This window comes from Lagenorhynchus albirostris, chromosome 9, assembly GCF_949774975.1.
Source record: "Lagenorhynchus albirostris chromosome 9, mLagAlb1.1, whole genome shotgun sequence".
Lineage (NCBI taxonomy): Eukaryota > Metazoa > Chordata > Mammalia > Artiodactyla > Delphinidae > Lagenorhynchus > Lagenorhynchus albirostris.
This window is the reverse complement of record NC_083103.1, coordinates 13,448,174-13,475,596: the sequence shown is the minus strand read 5'-3', so window position 1 is coordinate 13,475,596 and position 27,423 is coordinate 13,448,174. Positions and strand designations below refer to the sequence as shown.

The 27,423-nt window shown below is 40.2% G+C and overlaps 1 protein-coding gene and 1 non-coding gene across 5 annotated transcripts in view; both read right to left on the bottom strand.

Moving 5' to 3' along the window:
* The window catches only part of CKAP5 (cytoskeleton associated protein 5), a 107,812-nt gene continuing 80,389 nt past the window's right edge, over positions 1–27,423 (bottom strand). For 3 of the 4 annotated variants that reach the window (XM_060159256.1, XM_060159255.1, XM_060159257.1), the window contains 18 exons: positions 27,227–27,315; positions 24,747–24,872; positions 22,593–22,742; positions 22,086–22,289; positions 21,741–21,876; positions 21,122–21,315; positions 19,960–20,132; positions 18,615–18,788; positions 18,273–18,393; positions 8,919–9,098; positions 8,249–8,436; positions 7,211–7,286; positions 6,297–6,485; positions 6,067–6,204; positions 5,555–5,638; positions 5,286–5,445; positions 1,509–1,660; positions 1–1,354 (listed from right to left, as the gene is read on the bottom strand). In XM_060159256.1, the coding sequence (XP_060015239.1) occupies positions 1,109–1,354; positions 1,509–1,660; positions 5,286–5,445; positions 5,555–5,638; positions 6,067–6,204; positions 6,297–6,485; positions 7,211–7,286; positions 8,249–8,436; positions 8,919–9,098; positions 18,273–18,393; positions 18,615–18,788; positions 19,960–20,132; positions 21,122–21,315; positions 21,741–21,876; positions 22,086–22,289; positions 22,593–22,742; positions 24,747–24,872; positions 27,227–27,315 (2,780 nt within the window). In that variant the 3' untranslated portion in view covers positions 1–1,108. Of the gene's footprint in view, positions 1,355–1,508; positions 1,661–2,045; positions 2,437–5,285; positions 5,446–5,554; positions 5,639–6,066; positions 6,205–6,296; positions 6,486–7,210; positions 7,287–8,248; positions 8,437–8,918; positions 9,099–18,272; positions 18,394–18,614; positions 18,789–19,959; positions 20,133–21,121; positions 21,316–21,740; positions 21,877–22,085; positions 22,290–22,592; positions 22,743–24,746; positions 24,873–27,226; positions 27,316–27,423 lie in introns of those variants that run through there. The other variant, XM_060159258.1, reaches the window with a different exon arrangement.
* LOC132526619 (small nucleolar RNA SNORD67) lies at positions 21,522–21,632 on the bottom strand. Its single transcript, XR_009542612.1, has one exon. It is a non-coding gene; the product is annotated as a small nucleolar RNA SNORD67 (small nucleolar RNA).

Genomic DNA, 27,423 nt, shown 5'->3' with positions numbered 1-27,423 from the left:
TAATTTTTCATCAACCTTTCATTTCTAACACCAGTTCAGTAAAAAGTGGTGTAGAAAAGTTCCTTTGGACAATGTTTTCTGACTGTGGAAGGAGGTCTTGTGGAATGTTATTGCAGATGTGAATCCTGTTTATTTCTAGTCTTTACTGAGTGTGAAGGAACTGTTAGTCTAGATTCAGAGACTCTGCTAACCAGGCAGGAAGCCCCTATGCTCTCTGTACTCCTTTAGTCAGACGACCCCAAATCTAGTTGTGGTGTGACAGCCACTGTAGCCCAGCTAATCCCTGGGTACAATGTCATATGTACTTGGGCAGTAAAAGTAGTAGGGAGCCTAAGAGCTCCTTGGAACCATGGTGATTGATGATGGGATGGAAGTCGTGACCAAAATCTCGAAACAGGGAAGAATGAGATTTCTCTCCTCCCCTAGGAGTTGCATGCAGAAAGCAGGAGAGGTGAGTGCCTCTTATTCCAAAGGAGTGAAAGGACCAAGTCTGTGAGCCAAGAAAAGGTAGAGCTCCTTAAGCAGCAATTATGAACCTTTCTCTAACTGGCTGAATACCCAGCTGGTCCCAAGAACAGGTGATGGAGAGCTGCCCAACACTCCCAGATACGGAGCATCTTGGGACACAGTTATAGTTAATGCAAACTTTATTTATAAAAGACTCTTAAATTAGTTGTATCATGCCATGCATTCATATAGAATACAGTGACCCTTCAGGGCTACAAGGAGAAGAGCTCACAAACTCAAAGGAAAACTAGTAAAGCGTTTCTAATAGTTAAAAGCTAGGAAAGATTAGGACAATTTTACAAATGAGCAATTAAAAATAAAAGAAAAAGGATATGGAAATTAGTCTGAGCTGAGAGAAGGGCAGCTGTTTACAGGTCTGTACACTAAACTAAGACACAGACAGTCTTCTAGAGAAGCAGGATGCTGGCGGAGAGAAGCGGAGGATGTGCAAAGACTTGTGCCACAACGACTCCTCCCCCAGGTCCACGGTATGATACATACAACCAGTTTGTGTACACTAGGCCTGCCAAGGCCACTTTAACTATGAGGACTCCTAGTTTAGTAAACTAAAGCTGCAGGGTGCCAGGGGAGTGGGGCGGCTTCATTTGCGACTGCTCTTTATTCTCTCCAGTCTTTTTTTCAAGTCATCAATGTTAGCTGTGGAGGAGGAGGATGTAGTCATGGTTCCTGAAGAGTGAGTCTGGTTGGAATCCAGATCTGAATGCTGGTGCTGCTCCCGTGACTCCCGGAGCTGCGAGAGTTTGCTGTGCAGCATGTCTGTGGAAGAGGCAACGGTAGGAACTGCTGGTTTGGAAAGCAAAGAGGTCAACGGAGGTCGGTCATCTTGCTGTTGAGAGAAGAAGAAACATTGTCCAATCAGGTCAGGATGTGGCTCTGGAGCAACATACACTGAGGCTGGAAACGCTGCTCCTCTGGCCAGCCTGTCCCTGACCTGCTGGTCATCGCCCTCCCTGCCCCACACAGAAGGAGAGCAGCAGTACCTTTGTATTGTCCAGACCACATCGCTGTCGCAGGATTTTTAGCCTTTCCAGGTAGACAGATGGTCCCACCTCTTCTCCATTTGTGTTACCTATGGAGGACACTGTGCTTGTGGGAGTGGGCACACATGTGACTTCCATCTGGGGGGAGATGCCTAAGTAGGAAATATAGAAGGAATATTCAGATATACACACCCCCACCCCGACTGCCCTCGTTAACCTTCCACCAAAGGGAACAATTTGGACCTTGAATATCACCACTGTACTTGAAGACTAAAAAAATCCACAAGAATCTACCTGGAGTTGGTGATAAAGGGTGCTCTTAAATATACAAGATACGCTTAATGAGAACTTCCAGAACTAATAGAGAAGGGCACTGAATGTTAAGTTGGACCATCCATCTACATCCTGAGCTATGCAGGGGTTGTATTCTTATAATCCCACGGCTGACCTGGGCAATCCAAAGAGCCTAAGCTACTCCTGAGTATATGGTAAGTGCCCAAGTAAAGAACCTAAGAACTTTATTTTATTTTACTTTTTTTTTGAAGAATTATTGCTATTTCATCTTTATTTTTTTGGGCTGTGTTGGGTTTTCGTTGCTGCGCGCGGGCTTTCTCTAGTTATGGCGAGTGGGGGCTGCTCTTCATTGCGGTGCCCGCGCTTCTCATTGCAGTGGCTTCTCTTGTTGCAGAGCACAGGCTCTAGGCATGCAGGCTTCAGTAGTTGCAGCATGCGGGCTCAGTAGCTGCGGTGCACAGGATTCAGTAGTTGTGGCTCGCGGGCTGTAGAGCACAGGCTCAGTAGTTGTGGCACATGGGCTTAGTTGTTCCGCGGCATGTGGGATCTTCCCAGACCAGGGCTCGAACCCGTGCCCCCTGAGCTGGCAGGCGGATTCTGAACCACTGCGCCACCAGGGAAGTCCCCCTAAGGACTTTAAATGTTTGCAAGAATTAGACTAGGTTTGGACCAGGTGATACACAGGGCAAAGCTCTTATTCAAACTGGGGAGGACAGCAAGGAGCTCAAGGCTACTGTCTATTCATAAGGAAGAGGGGTAAACTGCGGTGTCCAACAAAGGAGGGGCAGGAACTGGAGCATCCGAGATCAGTATTCTGGCAGCAGAGGGGAAACCAAAACCAAACCAAACCGAACCAAAATCCATCACAGTTCTAAATTTCTGAGAAGGAACAATCACAAAATGCAGGCATTTAAAATATCCAGTTTGATATCAATGAAAAGGCATTATATTAGTCAAAAGATAAAGTACTGCGAAGAAAAACGGTAAACTGAAAAGTAAAAGAGGTTACTCTAGGGAAAAAGGAATCTTTTAATGTAGAGATGAGAACACTCTGAGAGGGTGAAAAATGAAGACTAATGCAAAAGGCAGCAATAAGAGAAGACTGAACACTTTAAGGCATTCAGTTACCAGTGGGGTTGCACGCTTGTGTTGCAAATGTTGAACATCACAAGAAAGGACTCTGGAAATGAGAAACGGAGGCTCTACCCTGATCAGCTCAACGATGGGATGTCCATATGTGGCTACTGGACACTGCTCGCTGTGCTTCAAGAAAGAGACTCCAAAAAAAAAAAAAAAAAAGAAACAGACTCCAGGTTTCGGAGAGGGGTAATTTAAGGTGTTGAAAACAAGAACAACTATTGGAAAAACAAACAAACAACAAAGGGACTTCCCTGGTGGTCCAGTGGCTAAGACTCCACGCTCCAAATGCAGGGGGCCTGGGTTTGATCCCTGGTCAGGGAACTAGATCCCACATGCATGCCGAAACTAAAGATCTCACATGCTGCAACGAAGATCCTGCACACGGCATCGAAGATCCTGTGTGCCGCAATTAAGACCCAGCACAGCCAAATAAATAAATAAATAAATGTTAGAAAAATATTAAAAAACAAAGAAAAAACAAGAGCAACAAAAAGAAACAATGTAAGAGAATACAATTGACCCTGCAGCTTAGAAAGATACATGGTGAGAGAGAACATGACTGGAATCTGAAAACCACACAGGAACAGTTTCACAGGCAAACAAATTTTAGAATGTAAGAGTAGGTGAGCTTCACCGAACTCAGATAAGAACTAAATGCAGGACCAATGTGAGGGCTGTACTCTGCATGATGAGGGAACTTCAGCAGTTGGGCCTTTTTTTTGGTTTAAGGCTCTTGACAGCTATCTTTTGTAACTGATACCTCCTAAATCTTCCTTTTGTCCCTAGGTCCTTGAGCAGTAACTCTCCAGTATAGGCGTTTTCACTGGGGGGACAGTAATATTTCAGCTTAACATCAGGATAAGCATTCTCTCATATATTAAACAAATACCTACTGAATGCCCACCACGTGCCAGGCAACAAAACGGACAAAAATCTTTACCCTTGTGGATTGACTGATTGATTTGCCACACAGCTTGTAGGATCTTAGTTCCCCGACCAGGGATTGAACCCAGGCCCTCAGCAGTGAGAGCACAGAGTCCTAACCACTGGACCGCCATGGAATTCCCACCCTTGTGGATTTTTAATTCTAGCAGAGACGGACATCACACAATTAATCTAATAAACATTATGTTACATGGTGTGTTAGAGGAGGTTATGTACTATGCGGGGGTGAGGGGTAGGTTGCAAATTTTAAATGAAGCCTCACTGAGGCAGTGACAAAGATGTGGAGGAAACAAAGACTGTCCTGGAGAACAGCAATCTACACACAAGAAACCGCCTGTGCAAAGGCCCTAAGAAGGTGTACGCCTGCGTTCCAGGAACAGCAAGGGGGCTGGTGAGGCTGAAGTGGAACAGAAGTCAGAGAGAGTAGGAGAGAGGCAGTTCTAGAGGTATCAGGGGACCACATCATGTCAGACCTCACAGGCCTTTCTTGTAAGGCTTTTTGCTCCGCTGAGTGAAAGGGAGAGCCTTTGGAAATGTTTGAGGCATGCTGTTTCGATGCTATGTGTGGAAATGACTACAGGGAGGCGAGAGTGGCAGCGGGGAGATGGTGCAGGAGAGCGCTGCAATCCACGTAAGAGAAGATGCTGTTCAGACCAGGGCAGTGGCAGTGAAGGAGATGAGAAGTGTGGGTGGATTCTGTGTGTTTTTTAAGTAAAGCCAAAAGAATTTCCTGACAGCAGAAAAGAGAATACTCAAAAGTTGGGGGTCTGAGCAAACTAGAAGGACAAAGTTTCCATCCAGTGAGATGGAGGAAAATGCAAATGGAGCAGGTTTTGGGGGGTTATCAGGAGCTCGGTCTTTGACACGCTGAGTTTATGATGTCTACTATACCAGAAACCCAGCGAGGTGTCATGCACGATCTATCAGCAGAGATCAGGAAGGAGGCCTGAGCTGGACATCGGACAAAATTGGGCTTTGCTGGCATAGAAATGGTATTTAAAGTGATGAGAGTAGATGGATTAGTTAAGGGGATGAGAGTAAGAAAGAAGAGATAATCATGGACGGAATCCAGGGGGACATCAACATTAAGAGTTCAGGGAGAGGAAGAATCTATCAGAGAGGCCAAGGGGGAATAGCAGCTAGGAAGGAGGAAAGCAAGAGAGCACAGAGGACCGGGAGCCCAGGAGAGGAACTGTTTGAAGGGTAGAGAACATTGCCATTGCCAGACACTGACGATGGGTCGAGGCAGGTGACTGAGAGTTGACTACTCTCTGCATCACTGGTGACCATTAAGTACTGAGGTGCACGGACATAAATGTAAACCCATTAAAAACCTCCAGGGGCTGATGCTAGGAGCTATTTTGAGCTTATTCCTGGAGCTACCAGAGGAAACCATACCTGTTGAAATGGGAATACGGCCTTTGCCCTCCCTCTCCATCTCAATCACCCGAAGGCCTCTCTCAACATAGCTCTGGAAGAACTGTGAGGAATTTTTCAGAAATGGTTCAATGTCAGCATCTGAATATTTCTTCTTATATTCATATAACTCTGCTAGGCCCTGGTTAACAAGAAAAAGGAAGAGGTGGGGATGGCTGTTAGTGACTCTTTTCCATAAAGCAGATCCCTTTCCCTCTCAACCCTTTCCCTCTCACCTCTTTCCCTCTCACCTCTTTAGTGTTCTCTTTAGAGCCAATCTTCTTAAAAATCTCAGCTAAGAAATCATTCACTTTGGCCTTTGATGATTTTTCATCCTAAAGACACAAGAAGGAATGATTGGTTCGACCTGAGGTATTAATTAGGAATCAGTGGTTGGATAAAAACTGAAAATATCTCAAAATCCAGACCTTCCAGGTATGTTCCTACAAATAACAGAAGCACCAGTGCTGCAGGGGCTGCAGCAGAAACATTAACAATCTCAGGTTTTCAATTAAACTTGATAAGGAAAGTCCCTCCCTAATTAGAGCTCACAGTGGATTTATCTAGGGACCAGTACCTTAGGCACAGACACAGAAACCTTTCTTAGGAACAAAAAGCCCAAGCTTATAGTTTATATTTGAAAACGTCAAGGTGATTGGACCAATCCCTGAGCCTTCATCTTAGGCCCTGAGAAAGAAAGGCTCCGGTGGCTTATCCCTTTGACAAGATCACATTCCTCAATCTTTCAAGTCAGGACACTCACGATTCGAGATGCTCCCTTTTCTGTTTCCTTATCAGACTTGCTCCCGGTCTGGTCCATACTGTGCTTCATCATCCGGCAGAGGTGGGCCTCCAACTCTGACTCATTCTTGTTGTCAATCATTGTTAGGTGGTCTAGGATCTGAGGAAGAAACGTGCACATTCAATGGCAGCGATGCCATATCTGTGACGTTCTCTCAAGTTCCCTTGGGAATGGTTGCTGTTCTCACTCACCTTGGGCCCTTTTAATTTGCATAAAGTGTGCAGCAGCGTTTTTAAGGTCCTTATGGGAAATTCACTTTTGCATTGCTTTAGTTTCTCTTTGGGGAAGACCTTCATGAAAATGTGTATATCCAGAAGAATTCTGTCCAGATTAATGCTGTTGATGGTATCAGGCAGTAGTCGAACCATTCTCCAGAGACACTATTTAAAAAAGAAACAAAAGTCAGAAGGAGTCACTGAAGAATGAGGATAATCTCTGTCACCATTCATTTCCCCTAAGCTCTGGGATCACTTCTAAAAGATGGTCAGGGATATGAATGTGGCACCTCATCTTTCAAGTTTAGCTGCTAAACACGAACCGTTTTATTTACTTCAACCATGTCACTGGCTAACGTGTGACAAGCCATCTACCTGACCATCTCCATTCCTCCTTCCCACTCCCTAGAGATGGGGCCCTAAACGATGAGAAAACGTGGAAATTCTGTCTTGGGTTTGTTTGGTACCCGAGAGTAGAGTAGTTCATATTACCTAATCAAATCTAACCCGAGGAGACAAAATACTTTACACTATTACAGTATAATAACAGTAGTATAATGTTACAGATATGTTCATTTGCAGTCTTCCAAAAATAGACCAAAATATTATAAATCTATACATATCTTTTCCCCCAAAAGAAATGAAATTTGTCTCATCAAACTTCTTGCCTTTTGATTCTCGGAGAACTGGTGAGATATTTACAAAATAGCTCTTCCTTTTCACTGTTTGAGGCCAGGAATTTTTTAGGCCTGAGCTAGGGGTATAAATTGGAGGAAGGGAAAAATGGAGAGCAAATATATTTTTCAGGTGAGCCTTGACTGATGTGAGTAAGTTCCAACTCCTCTTTCCCCACACTTTGAAAGAAAGAGATCAAATTATTTCAACTTCACCTTCATAACAAGCTCTGAGAATTTGGGAGAACTGGCTGTTGCTAGCAGGCTGTCTTGGAGCAAAACAAGTAGGGCGCTAGAAAACAAACCCAACACAACAGCATTAATAAGTTTCAAACCTGCTTTCCAATTAAAATCAGTAATTGAAAGCCAAGTGTAAATTACAATAGCCAGATCATGGAACCAACTGTAAATGCCCATCGACAGACAAATGGATAAAGAAGATGTGGTACATATATACAATGGAATATCACTCAGCCATTAAAAAGGAACGAAATTGGGTCATTTGTAGAGACGTGGATGGACCCAGAGACTGTCATACAGAGTGAAGTAAGTCAGAAAGAGAAAAACAATTATCATATATTAACACATATATGTGCAATCTAGAAAAATGGTACAGATGAACTGGTTTGCAGAGCAGAAATTGAGACACAGATGTAGAGAACAAACGTATGGACACCAAGGGGGGAAAGTGGTCGGAGGGTGGTATGAATTGGGAGATTGGGATTGACATATATACACTAATATGTATAAAACAGATAACTAATAAGAACTTGCTGTATAAAAAATAAAAAAAAAGAAAAAAAAGAAAGCCACATGTAAGAATTCTTTATCTGAGAAATTGAGAGCTCATGGATCAGGAACTGTCTTTGATTACTTGACAGTCATTAAGAAAATAAACATCATTTAAGCTTTGTAAGTTACCACTTGGTAAATGGTAAAGCTTGTCACTATTTTTCATTGTCACTGGTAGCCAAGAAAGAAAGAAATGTACATGAAATGTACACAGAAGAGAAGGTAACTGACAAGCTCCACAGTCCTACTCTAGAATACTCATAATACTGGCTGGTTTACTGAGTTGTTAACTAGCTTTAACTGCTGTCTCAGATTGGAATACCTTCTCTTGAGGAAGAGAAGAGTAATAAATCAACTTATCAGGCAAACCTAAGCTTACAACTGATCTAAGTGCCTCCTGGTTTCTATGGGTAGACAAAAGAGAGGGTGTTGCAGGCTCTAATGCTCAGAGTACAGATATACCTCAGGATGTTGGTCTGGTCTGACTTCTCCAGAACTTTCACCACCAAGAGGTTCACAGAGCGGATCACCTGTTGCCCTTCCTCCAGATCTTCAATTCGAGAATCCAGCATTAAGGTGATGAGGCCATGCATCAGGTCTTTCAGAACTCCAGTGGAGGCCTCTCGGGCAAGGCTTTCTATCTGAAACAGCTATCCAATCATAATTGTGTTAGAGAGGCATGAAACTCAATATACAGATCAAGGAAGATAAACATGGGTGGCATATTCTAATAAATAATTATATTGTATTTATAAAAATTCAGAGTATTAGGAAAAAATAAAAATCACTACACTCTCCCAAACCGCCAAGAATAGCCAAAATTAATTGGTGTGCTTCCTTCCTGTTATAAAAGTATTTTTAATGTGAGCAGTCATCTGTGAAAAACCAGCTAAGGCCCAACCATGACTGATGAAGAAACTGGCAGGAAGCAGAATTTCAGGTAGTCTGTAAGTATCCTAACAATAAGGTAAGCTGGAGTGTTACCCAACATCCAGTGGAAGTAGCCAATGGCTTACATGTAAAATTCCATACATGACATGTTTCACTGGAACATCTGAACCAACTCAGGCCTGAGAACCTGGGTGGGATGAGAGACTGAAGGGAAGCTCATGATCTGCGGAGGTGTCCTTACCGAAATCATGTTGCCGATGATGCAGCTATACAACTTGATGATTTCATCCTTCTCCAGTTTCTCATCTGCCATATGTGTGTTGTAGATGAGTCTCAGCTGCATGAACGTGGCTATCAGAAACTGATCAATATGGCCAGACATAGCTTCTGCTTTGTCTTCCTGTCTCAGGACCTCATCGATCTGATAACAAAAATCCAAGATGTATTTTCCAAGCTTCATACTTCTAAGTAGCAGGAATACACTGTAAGTCTCTGTAATATTTATTAGCAAAGCACTTCTAGTGCTTTTTTTAGCTTGAAAAAACCCAGTCACCTTACATATAAATAACTAGTCCTTAGGGACTCAATCATTTAACAAATATTTACAGAGCAAGACTATTAGGTGAATTAACTGCAGCTCCTATTCTAAGAGGCTCACCATCTAGTTTAAGGAATAATAATCCTTATGTTTAAATGCTAATTTATTAAAAAGAGTGTTTTTATACCCGTTATCTCATTTGATCATTCCAACAGCTCTAAGAGGTAGACAGGGCTGAGAGTAAGATCTTCATTTACCATATGAGAAAAGTGAGGCTCAGTAAGATCAGGCTGCTTAGTTCAAACTCAAAACTCAGGTTTCGGGCTTCCCTGGTGGCGCAGTGGTTGAGAATCTGCCTGCCAGTGCAGGGACACGGGTTCGAGCCCTGGCCTGGGAGGATCCCACATGCCGCAGGGCAACTGGTCCTGTGAGCCACAACTACTGAGCCTGCACGTCTGGAGCCTGTGCTCCGCAACAAGAGAGGCCACGATAGTGAGAGGCCTGCGCGGCACGACGATGAAGAGTGGCCCCTGCTTGCCGCAACTAGAGAAGGCCCTCGCACAGAAACGAGGACCCAACACAGTCAAAAATAAATAAATAAATAAATAAATAAATTAAAAAAAAAAACAAAAACAAAAAACTCAGGTTTCCTACAACTGGATCCAGGTTCTTTTTGGTTCAGTAGACTGGTTGTCACTAATGGTAAAATGTTACTATGGGAAAAACATGTATTTCCTATTCACCACAGTAAAAAGATCTTTATTTTTATGATTACATAAATTACACCCTGAGACAATCATGCCAATAATCTTCATGACCATCCTTTCATGCAGGGCTGCTATACTGCACAACTCCAGGGGTCACCATTTATACAGACTGCAATGTGAATAGTGCCCTCTGGTGTTGAGGAAGCCAGTGGTCCTACTTTCATTTCTTTATGCATGTATACCCATAAGCACATACAATTTTATATAAGTGGAACTGTTTAACAATTCTGTTTCAACATGGGCAAAATAAAAAATATATATTTTTTTGGAGGGGGGGCTTACTCTTTTTCCAAGGTAATTAACATCAACAACCTGATATATATTCTTTCATGTTCACAGAATCATTTATAACCACACATGCACACATAGATAGGGTCAAGGTTTAGGGCACTGCTTATTCCATAAGAATATTTATAGTACATACACTTCTCTGCATCTAGCCTTCCTAACAGAAAATTATGAAAATCTCTAAAGTCAACAGAAACGGTTCTATTTTTAAAGGCTGCATAATAGTCCACATGTGCACATACCAAAACTTAATCATTCCCTGACTGTTTCAACATGTTTCCAGTTTGGATATTTTGTCCACTATAAATAATGTTACAATAAACATCTTTGTGTATATATATCCCAAGGTACTTGTGTTTTAATTTCTAAAAAAAAAAAGTGCGCCAATGGGACTCGCCATGGGTCCAGTGGTTAAGACTCCATGCTCCCAATGCAGGGGGTCTGGGTTCGGCCCCTGGTCAGCGAACTAGATTCCCACATGCGGCAACTAAAAGAGCCCGCATGCCGCAACTAAAGATCCCATGAGCTGCCACAAAGATTCTGCACACGGCAACGAAGATCCCTGCGTGCTGCTAAGACCTGGCACCGTCAAATAAATTAAAAAAAAAAAAATGCACCAAGAGTTTAACTTTTTAGGCTGAAGGATGAAACATTTTAAATTACTGTATAATAGATATTACTATATTGCTTTCTTTAAAAAGGCACTAACATGTAATTCACGTTTCTATGTTTAATGTATGAGAGTACTGTTTTTTCAGCGTCTCTATCAGCTGTATGTTTTACTACTCATTTTACTTTCTGTCACTCTGATGGTTTAAAAGTGATTATCTTGGGAATTCCCTGGTGGGCCAGTGGTTAAGACTCCATGCTCCCAATGCAGGGGGTGAGGGTTTGATCCCTGTTTGGGGAACTAAGATCCCGCATGCTGCACAGTGCGGCCAAAAAAATAATAATAAACAAATAAAATAAGTGATCATCTATTGTTACTTTAATTTGCGTTTCTGTGGCGGGGGAGGTGCTGAACATCTTTTCATGTGTTTACTGGCCAGCTGGATATCTTCTGTGATTTGCCTATTCATATCCTTGAGTTAGTTTTTTTTCTATTAGGTTCTCTTTTTCTCAAGAGTTAATAAGAGTTCTGTTTACTGTCGCTATTAATCCTTTATCAGTCATATGGTCACATGCAAATATATTCCACAATATAACACTCATTTATTGACAGTATACCATAAATTTCTCCAGATTAAAATCTTAAAATTTTTAAATGATCAAATTTGTCTTTTCTTTTTAGGTTCTGGGTTTCCTTCCTTTTTTTTTTTTTTTTTTTGTGTGTGTGGTACACGGGCCTCTCACTGTTTTGGCTTCTCCCGTTGCGGAGCACAGGCTCTGGACGCACACGCTCAGCGGCCATGGCTCACGGGCCCAGCCACTCCGCGGCATGTGGGATCTTCCCGGACTGGGGCACGAACCCGTGTCCCCTGCATTGGCAGGCGGACTCTCAACCACTGCACCACCAGGGAAGCCGCCTTCCTTATTTTTTAATGCTCTCCCCAAATTCCTTGGTTATTTCAAAAAATTTGGGAGGGGGATCAGTTGTTTCAAGTTTCTACAGGGTTACACGTGTGTTATCTTATCTAAAAAAAAAAATCTCTTCCACATCTATGGTTGGTTCCTTCTTCATCCCTGATACTTACATTTTTGCTCTCTAATCAGGCTAGAATTTTTAATTTTAATTTTTTTTAACAAGAACCTGCTTTTAGATTTATCTTTAAAATCTATTTCATGAATTTTAGCTTTATTATTACCTACTCTCAAATTTCTTTTGATTTTTTATTTTTTGAATTTCTAAGTATAAATTCCTTTATCCTTTCTTCAATAATAAATGCATTTCATGCAATATATTTTTCTGAGTTCAGTAGCTTCAGAGTATAGTTGTAGAGTGAAATGCTTTCCTTCACTGCTAAGAGTTTTTTTTTTTTTTCTTGATGAAAGAGTTAGTTAGGAGGGTGTTTCATACTTTCCAAGTAGCCAATATTTTTGTGATATTAATATCATTTACTAAAAATTTTGTTGGGTTATCAGCAAAGAATTTGGTCAGTATATCTTTTACTTTTTGCATTTGTTAAGAGATTTTTAATGACTCCTCTGCTCTAAGTTTCCTTTAGATGTGATTCTATTTCTGGGTTCTTTGTTCCATCCCAATGGTCTGTCTGCTTTTCCCTGGGCCAGTACTACACTTAATTAATTACAGTGGCTCTATAATCACTGTTGATACCCAGTGATGTAAATCCTCTCCACTGAGTTTTTATTTTAAAAAATTGTCTTAAAATAAAACTGTCTTTGCTATTCTGAGGCCCTTTGATTTCCCATATAAATTTTAGAATCAGCTTCTCAACTGCAGAAAAAAAACTTAAGATTTTGATTGGAATGGCATTGAATTTACAGATATTATTTGAGGAGAAGCTGGCATTTTTATAATCCTGAATCTTGAGAACACAGTATATTTCTATTTATTTGGAAACACAACAAAATAATGTCATTCAACAAAACTTAAAAATTTTCTCTGTCAAGGTCTTACATATTATACACTGCTTGATCACTCCTAGGTACTTTAATTTTTTGTTGCTCAGGGTTTTATTTTTTTTACTACGGTAAAATATATATAACTAAAATTTACCATTTTAACCACTTTTAAGTATACAATCCAATGACATTAAGTATATTCACAATGTTGTATAACCATCATCCCTATTTCCAGAACTTTGTCATTATCCCAAACAGAATCTGTACCCATTAAATAATAACTCTCTATCAACCCTTCTGCCCTTGGTAAACTCTATTCTAGTTTCTGTATTTGGCTATTCTAGGTACCTCAAATAAGTGGAATCATATAATGTTTGTCCCTTTGTGCCTGATTAATTTTATTTAGCATAATGCTTTCAAGGTTCATCCATGTTGTAGCATGTGTCAGAATTTCATTCTTCTTTATGACTGAATAATATTCCATTGTGTATATATATGTATATATAAATATATATACACATCACATTTTGTTTATCTGTTCATCTGTTGATGGACATTTGGATTGTTTCCACCTTTTGGCTATTGTGAATAATGCTGCTGTGAACATTGGTGCACAAGTATTTGCTTAAATCCCTGCTTTCTAGGAGGGGATCTGGGGATCTTATTGTAATTCTATGTTTAACTTTTTGAGAAACCGCTAAACTATTTTTCACAATGGTTACACTACTTTATGTTCCCACTGGCAATACACACAGATTACAGTTTCTCCACATCCTGGCAAACACTTGCTATTTCCCATTAAAAAAAAAAAAATCCTAATGGGTGTGAAGTGGTATCTCATTGTGGTTTTGATCTATATTTCCCTAATGACTAATGATGGTGAGCATCTTTTTACTTGCTTATTGGATATTTGTGTATCTTCTTTAGAGAAATGTCTATTCATGTCCTTTGTCAATTTCTGAACTAGGTTTTGTTTTTTTGTCATTGAGTTATAGGAGTTCTTATATATTCTAGATATTAATCCTTTATCAGATATATGATTGGCAAATATTTTCTCTCATTCTATAGGTTGCCTTTTCATTCTTGTGATAGTGTCCTTTGATACATCCAATGTTTTAACTTTGATGAAATTCAATTTAATTATTTTTTCTTTAGTTGCCTGGTGTCATATCCAAGAAATCACTGCCAAAATCACTATATGAAGGTCTTCCCCTATGTCTTCGTCTAAGAGTTTTATAGTTTTAGCTCTTATATTTATGTCTTTGATCCATTTTGAGTTAATTTTTGCATATGGTATAAAAGTCCATCTTCGGGCTTCCCTGGTGGCGCAGTGGTTGAGAATCCGCCTGCCGATGCAGGGGACATGAGTTCGTGCCCCGGTCCAGGAAGATCCCACATGCCACAGAGCGGCTGGGCCGGTGAGCCATGGCCGCTGAGCGTGCGCGTCCGGAGCCTGTGCTCCACAACAGGAGAGGCCACAACAGTGAGAGGTCCGCGTATCGCAAAAAAAAAAAAAAAAAAAAAAGAGTCCATCTTCATTCTTTTGCATGTGGATAAACATTTTTCCCACCATCATTTGTTTAAAAGACGGTCCTTTGTGCACTGAATGATCTTGTCACTCTTGTCATTCAGGTCACTAATTCCGTTTCTGTAGTGATCATTATCTCCTTCAGTCCATCTACTCAATTTTTTAAAACTCTAAAATCATATTTTTTTTGCTTGGAAGAATCTTTCTGCACCCCATGCCCTTCCCCATTGTGGTCATCTTATCTCCGTTAGCAATTTCATTTTGCCAGGACATTGCTGTTCTGGTTATTTTGTTTTATTCTTCTTCCCAGTTACTGGGTGCCTTAAGGCATGTTATTACTCTTTACATATTCAAGATTCACTCTTGGGTCTACCTTTTGGAAACCCTCAACAATGGCAATAAATGGGAGATAGAGCATTTCTGCCCTTGTAGGTTTGTGGTATACCAACTGGCAAGCTGTCAGTCGTTTGGCAAAGTACCAAGAGCAGACATTTCTGTTTGGTCTCTTAAGGTACAAAAGTCAGAGACTTGCCAGCCTCAGAGAGTGAATTCAGCCCTTTTGTTCAGCTCCCTGTAGTTCCTTAGGGGCAAGGGAGAACACCAGGTACTCCTATTAACACTCACATAAGCCACCACTGCCCTTCCTTTAGGGCACCTACCGATCTCCACAGATGAAGAGAGATCTCTCTCCAGGATTTCTGGTGTTTTGATCCTCTTCTCTGGGCTCTGCACTATTGAACCTCAGGTTTTCCTTAGGCCCATATGGGAAAAGTCTTGTACGTGTACCAGACAGAGCTTGAGATTTGCTTAGACGCTTCAGATACTACCCACCAGACCTGCCAGCTCCTCTGCTCAGAAAAGGCAAATGAGTTTGGATGGAAGTTGATAGAGAAAGGCAACAGGGATGCATGTATTCAAGTTGCTGTTTTCCAGACTCCCCGCCATTTGTTTTCTTCCAACAGCAAAAGTGTTAACAGGAGACTATTTGTCAAGCAACGTCAAAAACCTTGTGCTGGGATTCCGGTTCTGCCCTTCTGCTCAGACCTAACATAGCAAAGACGTATCTCTTGATTTCCAATCTCTCAAGCCTGCTCTTCCTCCATCCTTCTCCATCTCCGTACACAGCACCACCATCCACACAGTTGCTCAAGCCAAACAGCAAGGACTTACTATTGATTCCTCTCCTCCCTTACATTTCATATCCAATCTATCACCAAGTCCTGTGGACTCTACCTCTGAAAGATACCCTGAAACCATTCACTTTTCTTCCTCTCCACAATGATCGTCCTAGTGCACATATCTTTCATATGAATTTCGACCACAGCTTCCTAACAGTCTAACAGGCCTCCCAGAATCCACTCTTGCCCTGCCTATAATCTGGTCTCTATGGAGTGGCCAGAAGTGACTTTTTCCCCAATTAAAATAAGTTCAAACATTACAGAAACGTTGGAAGTATAGTAAAAGAACTTTTTAAAATCCTGAATCATTTGCAAGTTGTCAGTTTGATGCTCCATGACCCTCTTGATACTTCAGCATGTATTTCTTTTTTTTAATATTTATTCATTTATTTATTTTGGCTGCACCGGGTCTTAGTTGCGTCACGCAGGATCTTTAGTTGTAGCATGTGCACTTCTTAGTTGTGGCATGCGGGCTTCTTAGTTGCAGCATGCGAACTTAGCTGTGGCATGCATGCAGGATCTAGTTCCCAGATCAGGTATCGAATCTGGGCCCCCTGCATTGGGAGTGTGGAGTCTTACCCGCTGGACCACCAGGGAAGTCCCATCATATATTTCTTCTTAACAAGACATGCTCTTTCATAATCATGATATAAGGATCAAAGTCAGGAATACTGATGTTACTACCACCTAATCCTCAGGCTCTATCCCATTTTCTCCAGTTGCCCCAATTAAGTTCTTTATAGTGAAAAGGCCCGTCTAGAATCATGCACTCTAGACCAGTTCCCTCATTCTTTCCTTGACTTTCTTCACCTTGAGATTTTGAAAATGTCCCTCAATTTGCACTTGTCTGATGTTTTCTCATGAATAGATGACATCAGGAATCTCAGCGAAGTAATGCAGAATTCCCACTGGATCCTATCAGGTGGTACATGATTTCATTTTGTCATATGATTGATGATGCTTACTTCGATCACTCAAGGTGGTTATCTGCTAGGCTTCTCTACTGTCAAATTATTCTTGGTATTTGTATTTTGGGGGTACTTTTAAAATATTAGTCCTTTGTATTTTGTGGAGAGGTACTATGAAACTAAATATTCCATTTCTCTTCAAATTTTTAATTAGCTTATATGTGCATGGACTTGTGGTTTCCTATTTTATTAAATTCAATAAATTTACAAATTGTATTGTTTATGGGGTTATAACTCATTACTATTATTATTTATTTTGATGTTCAAACTGTGCTCTCTTCCAACAGGGAGTCTGTTCTAGTTGGCCTGTGTGTCCTTCTGACATGTCCCTACAATTCTCTGAGCCTATCCTTGCTGTCTAGCACAACAAGATACTCCAGAATCATCCAGTACTTTCCCTGATTCAGCTCTGGAATCTGCCATTTCTTAAGGACCTGTTATTCCTTTTAGAGGAAAGTGGTATTTAGGAGACAAGATCTGGGGGTGCTCATTGCTGTTGGGGTGTTGCTGTTCTCAGGTCCTCTCAGTGAAAAGAGCTAGGGAATATATGCATATCATCTGTAACATACATTTATATACCACATATATACATACGCACATACATTTACACTGATATTTATTTCTACATCTGTGTATTGAAAACCATGAGTTCATACTGACACATCTAATTCCGGTCCAACACCAGAGTTTCTATTTTCTTGTCCTTCCATATTTGTATCACCCTTCTCTGACAGTAAGAAACTTGGCTCCCATTTTCCTTATTATATTTATTTATTTGACCAATCCCTTTGTTTGTAACCAATCTCCCACCTCTGCCACCAGCTGTTCCCCAGGCCCACATCTTCTGCTTTGGCTCTGACTCCCTTTTCTGAGCCAGCCGCATGCCACCCTGCTCCCCTCCAACACACATGGATGTCCTCCTCATGCCACACTGGCTCCCCCCACGGACATCTTCCTCTTTCTGCTTTGGCTCTGATTCCCGGCTGTGTGTCACCCCTCCTGAATGACAGCCTCCTCACAATGTTTGGGCTTGAAGACCCTAACATTGGGCCACTGCCCTAACATTGGGCCACTGTGGCTCTCTACTCCCACCCCCTTGCTACAAGGTAGATGCCTACCTTGTTTTACCCTCCTCCTGGCTTTATGACTAGACTGTTAGGGAAGGGAAGCAGAGGAAGAAGAGAAACGTTTTTTAAAAACATGTAGCTTCTTTTTCCTCAAAATTCTCTAATGGCTTCCCATCACACTTAAAATCCAAAACCTCCCTCAGTGCTTTTAAAACGCCACATGATCTGGTCTCTATCCACCTCTCAAATCTCATGTACCATTCTCTCTTTTCACCACTAAGTTCCAGGCACATGGGCCTGTACTGTTTCCTGGACCACACCAAGGTCATTCCTACCCTAGAGTTTTTGTAGTAGCTGACCTCTGCTTGAACCCTGACCACCAATCTAAGTAACTAGTACTTAGTTCTCTCTCTCCCATCACCCCATTTGAGTTATATTTACACAGCAGTTACTGATATTTTGTTTGTCTCTGCCCACCAAAATCTAAGAAAGTTCCATGAGAGCTGGTTCCTACCAATTGCTGTTTTTCAGCCTCTGGTGAAAGAATGCAACTGTAAAAAGCAAGGCTCTATCACAGCTCTATCCTGTGAGGCAAGTGATGCCTGGCAGAGGTCCCTGTGCACTTTGTTCATCAGGGAGGTACTGAACACTGCCTGCCTCCCTTAATACTGTAACCATCACTATTACAGCCTCTATAGCCACCAGTGGAATGACTGTCATGGGTAATACCTCCATTACCTGTGTCAGAGCTTGGATGCTTGTGTTGATGTCACCACTGGCTACTTGGGAGATAATGAAATTGATTGTGGATGCTGTATTACTGTGCATATCATCAAAGTGCGGAGAAACAGCCCGGATCCTAGAGAGTGGAGCAAAGGAAAATATTCAATCTTTATTATAAGGTATCCCAATGAGTTGGAATTATGCAATTCCCCACTAGATCCAGGTTTTAGTAAAGAACTGCTATTAGTCAGAGAGTAATCTGTTCTAAAAAGTTCTAACTGCACAGAGAGCTCTTTTCAACATATACACTCTGAGGATCATGAACTGCTTACACTTAAATGAAATGGGTTAACTTACTTGGGTTCAGGAATAAGGACTGGTTCAAAAATGTCATCCAGTTTGTGCTGAACAAGTTCTGGCATTTCACATCGGACTGTACCATTGTCATTCTCAATCTCATCTAGATCCAGCTGGAATTCTCGGCGAACCATCTGGGCTGCCTCAGGATGCCCACTCATGCTTCGGGCTTGGCTAAGGGAAGCAAAAGGAGGCTCCTGAACTAAAAGAGACTTTTTAACCAAAGGGCAAGAGTAGCACTGCCAGCTGCCCCAAAGCTGCAAGACAGATGTTCAACTTCTGGTTTCAGCCCCCCTGAATGATTTAAGTCCTTGAGTCTAAGCAAGTGCCTTCAACGGGCAACAACACTGGTTCATGAATATCCTAAGAGAGAAGATTGACTTGTACTTACAGTACTGCCAAGTTGTAAGTATTCCCTCTAGTTCACTAAAGCCAACAAACCTTGTACGCTATTCCAGTTGGGGCAGTAAATAATAAAGAATATTTATATTGACTCAAAGCTCACTACTTCTGGGCAAAAATTCAAGAAATATCTAGACTGCCTGGCTCTTTTCTACCAATTTAACCAGTGTTTACGTTTTTCTAATTATAAGCATCATCCCATGCAGTGTTCAGTAAATTTTATACTTGAGGGACAGTCAATCACCTCTTTTTAGGAATATTCACTCTCAGGTCAGGCCAGCATTACATCCAAGCAATAGATATTCAGTCTCCAAATTCAAATTGGTTAAAATTATACTCATGATATGATCCAAAATAGAGCTATCTTGCTTAGAAGGCAGTTTTTTGAGTCCCTAAGCCCATTCTGGGTTGCATGCACTTTACTCAGCCTTATCTGATGAATGGGAACCTGTGCACGACCAAACATAACACAAGGAAGAAGGTGAGCCCATATTTTAGCCACATGACATTGAGTTGACACTTCTGCTAGCCAGTGGACTTTCAGGGAAGGCTTGATTCATGGGATACTTGGACACCCTCTACCTGGTTATAAAGTCTACACCAATAGCCCTCCAGAGGGGATGAATCCAAGTCAGAAGTTAGAAAGATATAAGAGCCCTGCTAATGAGAAATTAGCAGGCAGTACTTACATCCTATAAGTGCGATACATAATTCTGTCCACGGAAAAGCAGTGAAAGAAGGCACAAGACTATTTAGAAGTGGTTTTGAGACAAAGACAATGAAGACTGAAGGATTTAACATTTGGTTACAAGACATTTACCCAGACACTGTGCCATGCATGATAATGGCTACAAGAACTCAAGATTATGTTACAGGATAAGCTCTAAGCACACAAGGCAAAGTCCACAGAGATGCTCTCAGACAACTATCTCCATCCACATACTTGAGTCTGGAGGACATGTCCTCAGCTGGTCCCTTGCGTAGCATGTTGGTATTGGAGCTTATGCTCTGTGTGCGCTGAGGTTTCTCTTCCACCTGTTTTACTGGTGCAGCAGAAGGCCTCTTTGCTGACCGCTTAATCCTCTCCTCAAGCATGCTCATATCCTTTTCAGAAAGCTGTCAAAAGAGACCAAATTTAATTTATTAGCACACCCCTCTACTAGAATATGAAGAGAATTAAAAACCTAAATGGAAGACCCAAGAATTAATATCCATTTTCATGTCGAAGCAAACAGAACCTCGTATGTAGGGTAAGTTTCCTTTCAAAACACTACATCATTTTAAAATCAACTACTGCTAAAACCTGACTTGCTATATATAACTTATATATATATAAGAGAACATATGAAAGAAGGAAAGGACAGAAAAGGAACGGCTATGAATAACTACAAATAAAAAGGTCAAGAATTAAATGAAGCGTCCTCATTTTTTGGTATTACCACTAACTAGCTGTGTGACTATGGGCAAGAAGCTTCACTTTTGGTCATCTGTAAAATTCCCATCTGCTTTATTTCCTTCACTGGCCTTGTAGTGAGGATTTAATAAGATTAATACAAGTAAAAATATATAAGCACAGGGTAAATACACGTGCTACTAAGAGGTAACTGGAGTGAAGTACAGGTCCAGCCACAGTAGTGACTGGCTCAGAGGAAGTAAGAAGTCAAAAGCAGAACCTTCTGTGCTTGGAGAGTCTGGCTCATAGCTGCAGCTCAAGACCCTTTTGATCTGACAGGTACCAGAATCCACATTATATACAAGTGAGTACTAGAAATAAATGCACTAAAAATTACTGAGGAGATTGCCAGGCAGAATTTAAATCCCAGACTAGCTCAGATTTCTTGATTCAAAAATAGTTTTCATCTAAAGCAAATTGTTATGAGGAGAATGCTCAGAAAAGAAAATCTAATTTCCAGTAAAACACAGCCTGAATGTCCTACAGTAATCAGAGACACCCTCAAAGGTTTATATGGATTCTAGGACATATCGATAGGCTGAGTTTTAACAAAAAGTGGTAAAAACTTAGAGTTGAGATGGCATGAAACTTGACACCTAAGTGATCCTGCAATTCACAACATGCTGAAAATGTTCAGAGAAAAGTCACTCACAGTTCCAATCAGTTTGAACACCTGATCCCCGTGTACATTGTACACTGTAACGATGGTGTTGAGGGCAGCATTGCGCACAGCGTTGTCGCGGTCTCCTATGTGAATCGCTATCTCCTTTAAGGCTTTTCCTGGGGTTGGTTGGCAAACATTCATGCCATAGGACTCGACCAGACACCCTAGTTCTTCTAGGCACTCTGGGGAGAGAAAGGCTAGATTAAGGAGACTCAACAGAGATTTGGCATAGAGACCTATCTTTACTAGATACATTTTCCCTGGCATACATGAAGGTCTAAAATCTTATTCTGGCTCTGCCTTGAATTCTTCCTTGTTTACTGCCTTCTATAAAATACACAATGAAACAGTGGTGGTATAACAAGGGCTCCTAGAAGAAAGAGATGCCTGTGAGTCAGATGGCCCCTGTGCACTTGATTTTGTCACCAGGGTGGTACTGAGCGGTGCCTGTATCACCTGATACTGTGGCTCCACCAGTGTGCAACTCATCACTCTCACAGTCCAAATCAGAAGGTTAGAATCAAGAAATTTCCTGGTTCATCTATAAATTATTTCTTTAAGAGGTCACTGTTGCAGACCTAGGGCTCTATTTAAATTGTTGCTTTACCTGCTCTCTGCTTAGAGTTTTTGGATTTGGTTCCTTCCATGATGAAGGGGAACATCTTGCTGGCTGGGTAGACAAGGCACATCCGGTTCAGGATGGCACGGACATCTTTACGAATGACATCCTTTGGTTCTCCGACCTAGTCAACAAGGAAAATAATGATTAAGTGATGCATTCTCTGAGTAGCAAAGGTACCCCCTTGTGTGTCACTACATCTTGAAAGAATAAAATGAGCGGTGGAAGGTATCATCATCATACAATAAATGAAGAGGGGAGAGGGAATAAAAGTACAGGAACTGAAGTAGCTGGGAACTTGAGTAATCTTCCAAAGTGAGAACAACACATTACCTTGAGGATGAGATAGGGGATGAAGGAAGATGCTTCATTCTCAGTAAGATGATACTCCTCCTCACTCAGCAGGGTGAAGAGCAATTTTAAATATTCTAGGGCTTTCATTAGGACGCTTGTATTGGTGTCAAAAAACCGCAGGGTAAGCCACTTTAAGATAAGATCCAGGCAACCAATGACACCCTCTTTTTCACTCTCCAAGTGCTTGAAACAAAACAATACAAAACCCTCACAAATTAGACTATAAAAATTTAAGTTCTATTAGGCAAGTAACTCTCAAATTTTACTGCAGTGCAAAAAGAAAATGATAGATTTTTAAGCCTCCATTTAAGACCCCAAATTATAGACATATAGTCATTTATTCTATCAGATAATAAGAAAGCTCTAAAAACAGAGAACATGGTGTATTCCAGTTCCTTCTCAATTCATGCAAACTTCCGATGATTTCACAGGGCTCAGTATTTTCATGCCTGAGATTCATGCATATTTATTTTGTTGCAAACTTACATCAACCATGACAGCAAGGGCTTTGTTGTGATGCTGAAAGTCTGAGTGAAACATCTCATCTTGTAACCATTTAGCCACACAGCTAGACATCTGAGTTTTTAGTTGCTCAATGTATTCATCCCGCGGAGTAGTAAAATTCCACTTCAGCACCTGAAAAAAAAAACAGTGAAAAGGAGCTGTAAGGTGTTCAACTGAAATGTGGTAGAGAACTCTATTTAAAGCAGCTGCAGGAATCAGTTTAATAGGATATTTTTAAATTCACCAAGATTAATGTATAATTAAGTATGAATGCAAAATGTACTCTCAATCTGTCTGTCATACTTCTGGAAGCTTAACTCTGAAAATCTTCTAGGAATAGAATTTTCAGCAATTCTTACTAGAAAAACCAATGATCTATTATTGTATAACATGGTGGATACTGTTGGTACAATTTTAATAAAGGGCAAATTTGAAATATCTATCAAAATTTTAAATGTACATATTATTCTAGGAGTTTAATATAAATATACTTACGTATGTGCACAAAACCTATATTCAAAGATGCCTATGACAGTATAGTTTATAAGAGTGAAAGATTATAAGTAACCTAAATGTTCAACATAGTGGGTTGAGGATAAAAAAAGGTACATACATATGATGCATCAATAAACAGAATGAACGCATACATGCGTTGCAGATATGGAATGATCTTTAAGATATATATATTTCAAATACCATTAAAAGAAAAATGTAAGATTCAGAACAAAGAGTACGGCATGTTCCCATCTGTGTAAAACGAGGGCCATATATTTATGATTGTATAGGTATGGAATATTATTATTTCTGGAGTAATATACAAAATAACTGGTCATAACATCCTCCCTGTGTAGGGAGACTGGAGTGGGAGACATGCTTTTCATACTTTCTGTACTTTTTTTGTATTGTTTGAATTTTTAAAAATTCTAATGTATATATTTTGAAAAGTTTTAACTGATTAATAAAACCAAAACAACATCAAAAGCGAAATGATCAAACTAGCCATATATAGTTACAGCCACTATGGAGAACAGTATGGAGGTTCCTTAAAAAACTACACATAGATCTACCATACGACCCAGCAATCCCACTACTGGGCATATACCCTGAGAAAACCATAATTCAAAAAGAGTCATGTACCAAAATGTTCATTGCAGCTCTATTTACAATAGCCAGGACATGGAAGCAACCTAAGTGTCCATCGACAGATGAATGGATAAAGATGATGTGGCACATATATACAATGGAATATGGATAAAGAAGATGTGGCACATACATACAATGGAATATTACTCAGCCGTAAAAAGAAACGAAATTGAGTTATTTGTAGTGAGGGGGATGGACCTAGAGTCTGTCATCAGAGTGAAGTAAGTCAGAAAGAGAAAAACAAATACCATATGTTAACACATATATATGGAATCTAAGAAAAAAAAAAAAGGTCATGAAGTACCTAGGGGTAAGACGGGAATAAAGACACAGACCTACTAGAGCATGGATTTAAGGATATGGGGAGGGGGAAGGGTAAGCTGTGACAAAGTGAGAGAGTGGCATGGACATATATACACTACCAAACGTAAAACAGATAGCTAGTGGGAAGCAGCTGCATAGCACAGGGAGATCAGCTAGGTGGTTTGTGACCACCTAGAGGGGTGGGATAGGGAGGGTGGGAGGGAGGGAGACGCAAGAGGGAAGAGATATGGGAACATATGTATATGTATAACTGATTCACTTTGTTATAAAGCAGAAACTAACACACCATTGTAAAGCAATTATACTCCAATAAAGATGTTAAAAAAGAAAAAAAAGGCGAAATGATCAAACTAGCCATATATAGTTACCAAGTCTATCTTTTAAGGTCAGGTACAAGAAAGAATAAAGGAGTAGTATATGACATATGTGTAGTTGATAAAAAAAAAAAAATCAATGACTACTTTCCAGTCTTTGATTCTAAAAACGAACAAAAAAACCCCCCAAAAATAGTCTTACAGAAACAAAATATAATTTATAAGCAAAAGATTCAGTTAATTATTAGATATTTCACAATGATATGAATTTCAGACAGAAAAATTATTCTTGATTACAAAACGAAACTAAAACAAACAAGCAAAAAACTCCTGAAGATTCTTATTTCTTCCTTACCTTTAATCCTTTCTCATCTTTCATTCGTTGCTCCTTTCCATTTGGAACAACAATAAAAATAGGACCAGATTTGTCTTCATCTTCCTTTAAGCTGGTTTTGCTTGGTACTTTCTTTCCTTGTGCAGTCTACAACCAAGGTACAGGGAATACTGATTAGCTTAGACTACTCCTTGGGAATTCGCTGTTACTGCCCAGCAAAAGGGCACTATATAAACCAGAGACACCTTTCTATATCATATTCCAAATGAAACAAACAAATGAACCATAGAATCTTGCATTTGATATGTTTGTGTACAGGTTTTCTAAAAATGTTTCTAATAGCACTCTTAAGTAACTGCTGGTTAGTCCTTGGGCTGGCATGTGATGTGGCTGGAAAAGCTGCTATTATATATCATTGGTCTGGGTTACTGGGTTACTATTTCTGATTCTTGGATAGTTCTTTTAAAATAATTATTGATATAACTGACATATAATGGATAGTTCTTTTCTTTCTTGGAATCTTCAACACTGTTTATAGCTTTCCATATTAATGACATTTTGAATGGTATGCACACATTTCACATAACTTGAGAAAACTTTTCTGTTTCTCTGTATATAAAATGTATCTCTATAACATTACTGTAACTGGAGACCCTTTGAACCTGTTTCTAGAGAGAAATTTCCTAGAAACATTTTAAATACTTAAGTTACTAAAGTGGCTTTTAGGGACTTCCCTGGTGGTCCAGTGGTTAAGAATCCATCTTGCAATGCAGGGGACACCGGTTCAATCCCTGGTCAGAGAACTCAGATCCCACATGCTACGGGGCAACTAAGCCCGCGTGCCACAACTACAGAGCCCACGTGCTCTGGAGCCCGCGCACAACTGGAGAGAAGCCCGTGTGCTGCAACGAAAGATCCTGCGTGCCTCAACTAAGACCCGATGCAGCCAATAAATAAATAGATAGATTTTTTTTTAAGTGGCTTTTAAAAAGAATCCAAGATCTAGAATCTTTGTATCAGATGGAAAGAAATTGTGAACACATGGTATATATATTTAAGGTAAAATTTGAATTTAATTACTGGAATTATTATTATTATATTATAAATATAGCAAAAGTCTGCTATTTTTAGTAGGCCAGCATTTCTTTCTAGTTCAAACACTTAAGTCATTCAGTCAAAACAAATGTGAGATCATTTATGTGAAACTGCTTTGTAAACTGCAAAAGACTGAAAAGAAAGTTGCATTAAGAACAGAGTCAGGGGCTTCCCTGGTGGTGCAGTGGTTGAGAATCTGCCTGCTAACGCAGGGGACACGGGTTCGAGCCCTGGTCTGGGAAGATCCCACATGCCGCGGAGCAACTGGGCCCGTGAGCCACAAGTACTGAGCCTGCGCGTCTGGAGCCTGTGCTCCGCAACAAGAGAGGCCGTCCGGGATAGTGAGAGGGCCGCGCACCGCGATGAAGAGTGGCCCCCACTTGCCACAACTAGAGAAAGCCCTCGCACAGAAACGAAGACCCAACACAGCAAAAATAAATAAATTAATAAACTCCTACCCCCAACATCTTAAAAAAAAAAAAAAAAAAGAACAGAGTCAAAAATACTTCAAAGCACTTGTGATCAAAATACTGAAATTAAGCGCTTGTTAAATTTGGGAGGAGGAGAGGGAGAAGGACAGGAAAAGAACAGCTTCACTGGATGGTTCAGAAGATAATTACTCATTTAAATTAACTCACTGAGTTGAAGGACCCAAGCATAGGGAGGGAAAATGAGTAACTAATATTTAGAAGAATGGCCACAGAGTGGCCCTTCTATAATGTGGATGTAATAATAAATGTACTGGATAATAAAACATTTCCTACTCTGCATACTTTCATCAGTTACATGCAGTTAATGAAATAGTTTTCTCTATTTATATTTACTATTAGATTTACTACTGATTGCACAGTTTTGCAATTTTCCTTTTGTAAGTATTAAACAGTCAATTCTTTGAATACAGTGACAAGCTCTGAATCTTGATATAGAAACTGATGACAATTTGCTATGATTCAAAAAATTAAATGAAAACACACCCAGGGGATATTTAAGGTTGAGCATTTGAACACATTTCTTTAAATTGTCCAACTCTGCATGGATGCTAAAAGGGTTGGTGATGCATCAAATCCCATCGGTGTGGGGACAGAAGATATTTCCTTTTAGTCTAATCAGAACACCTAATATAATGACTTTCTGCCAAATGTAAAGGAAGTTGCCTACTACTGAAAATCTCCCTCAAAGTCCTGGATGACAGAAACCCTGGCAGTAGCTCTTGAGAATAGGAGTCTTTGTTTTGAGGTAACATTAAAAGTGAGACACAGAAACTTGTATAAATAAATACTTTATAATTAGATAATATCAAGAGTAGTAATAATCTTTCATATGTAATATAATCTTTGCTAAAAGAATGACTCAGTGTATAAAACACTTAAAAGCAATTCTACATCTAAGTTGCAGAATTAACATACCTTTGCTTTAGAGGAAACTCCTAGAGCTTTGGCCTTTTTTGGATCAGGCTTGGGTTCTACAGTGCCAGAAACAGAATCTTCAACAGGTGCTTTGAGAAAAAAAAAAACATGTACTGTAAACATAAACTCTAACTAATATCACTATATTCTGGGCAGGTTAAATATATAATGATGGTGAGAAAGCCAGTAGTTTTAAA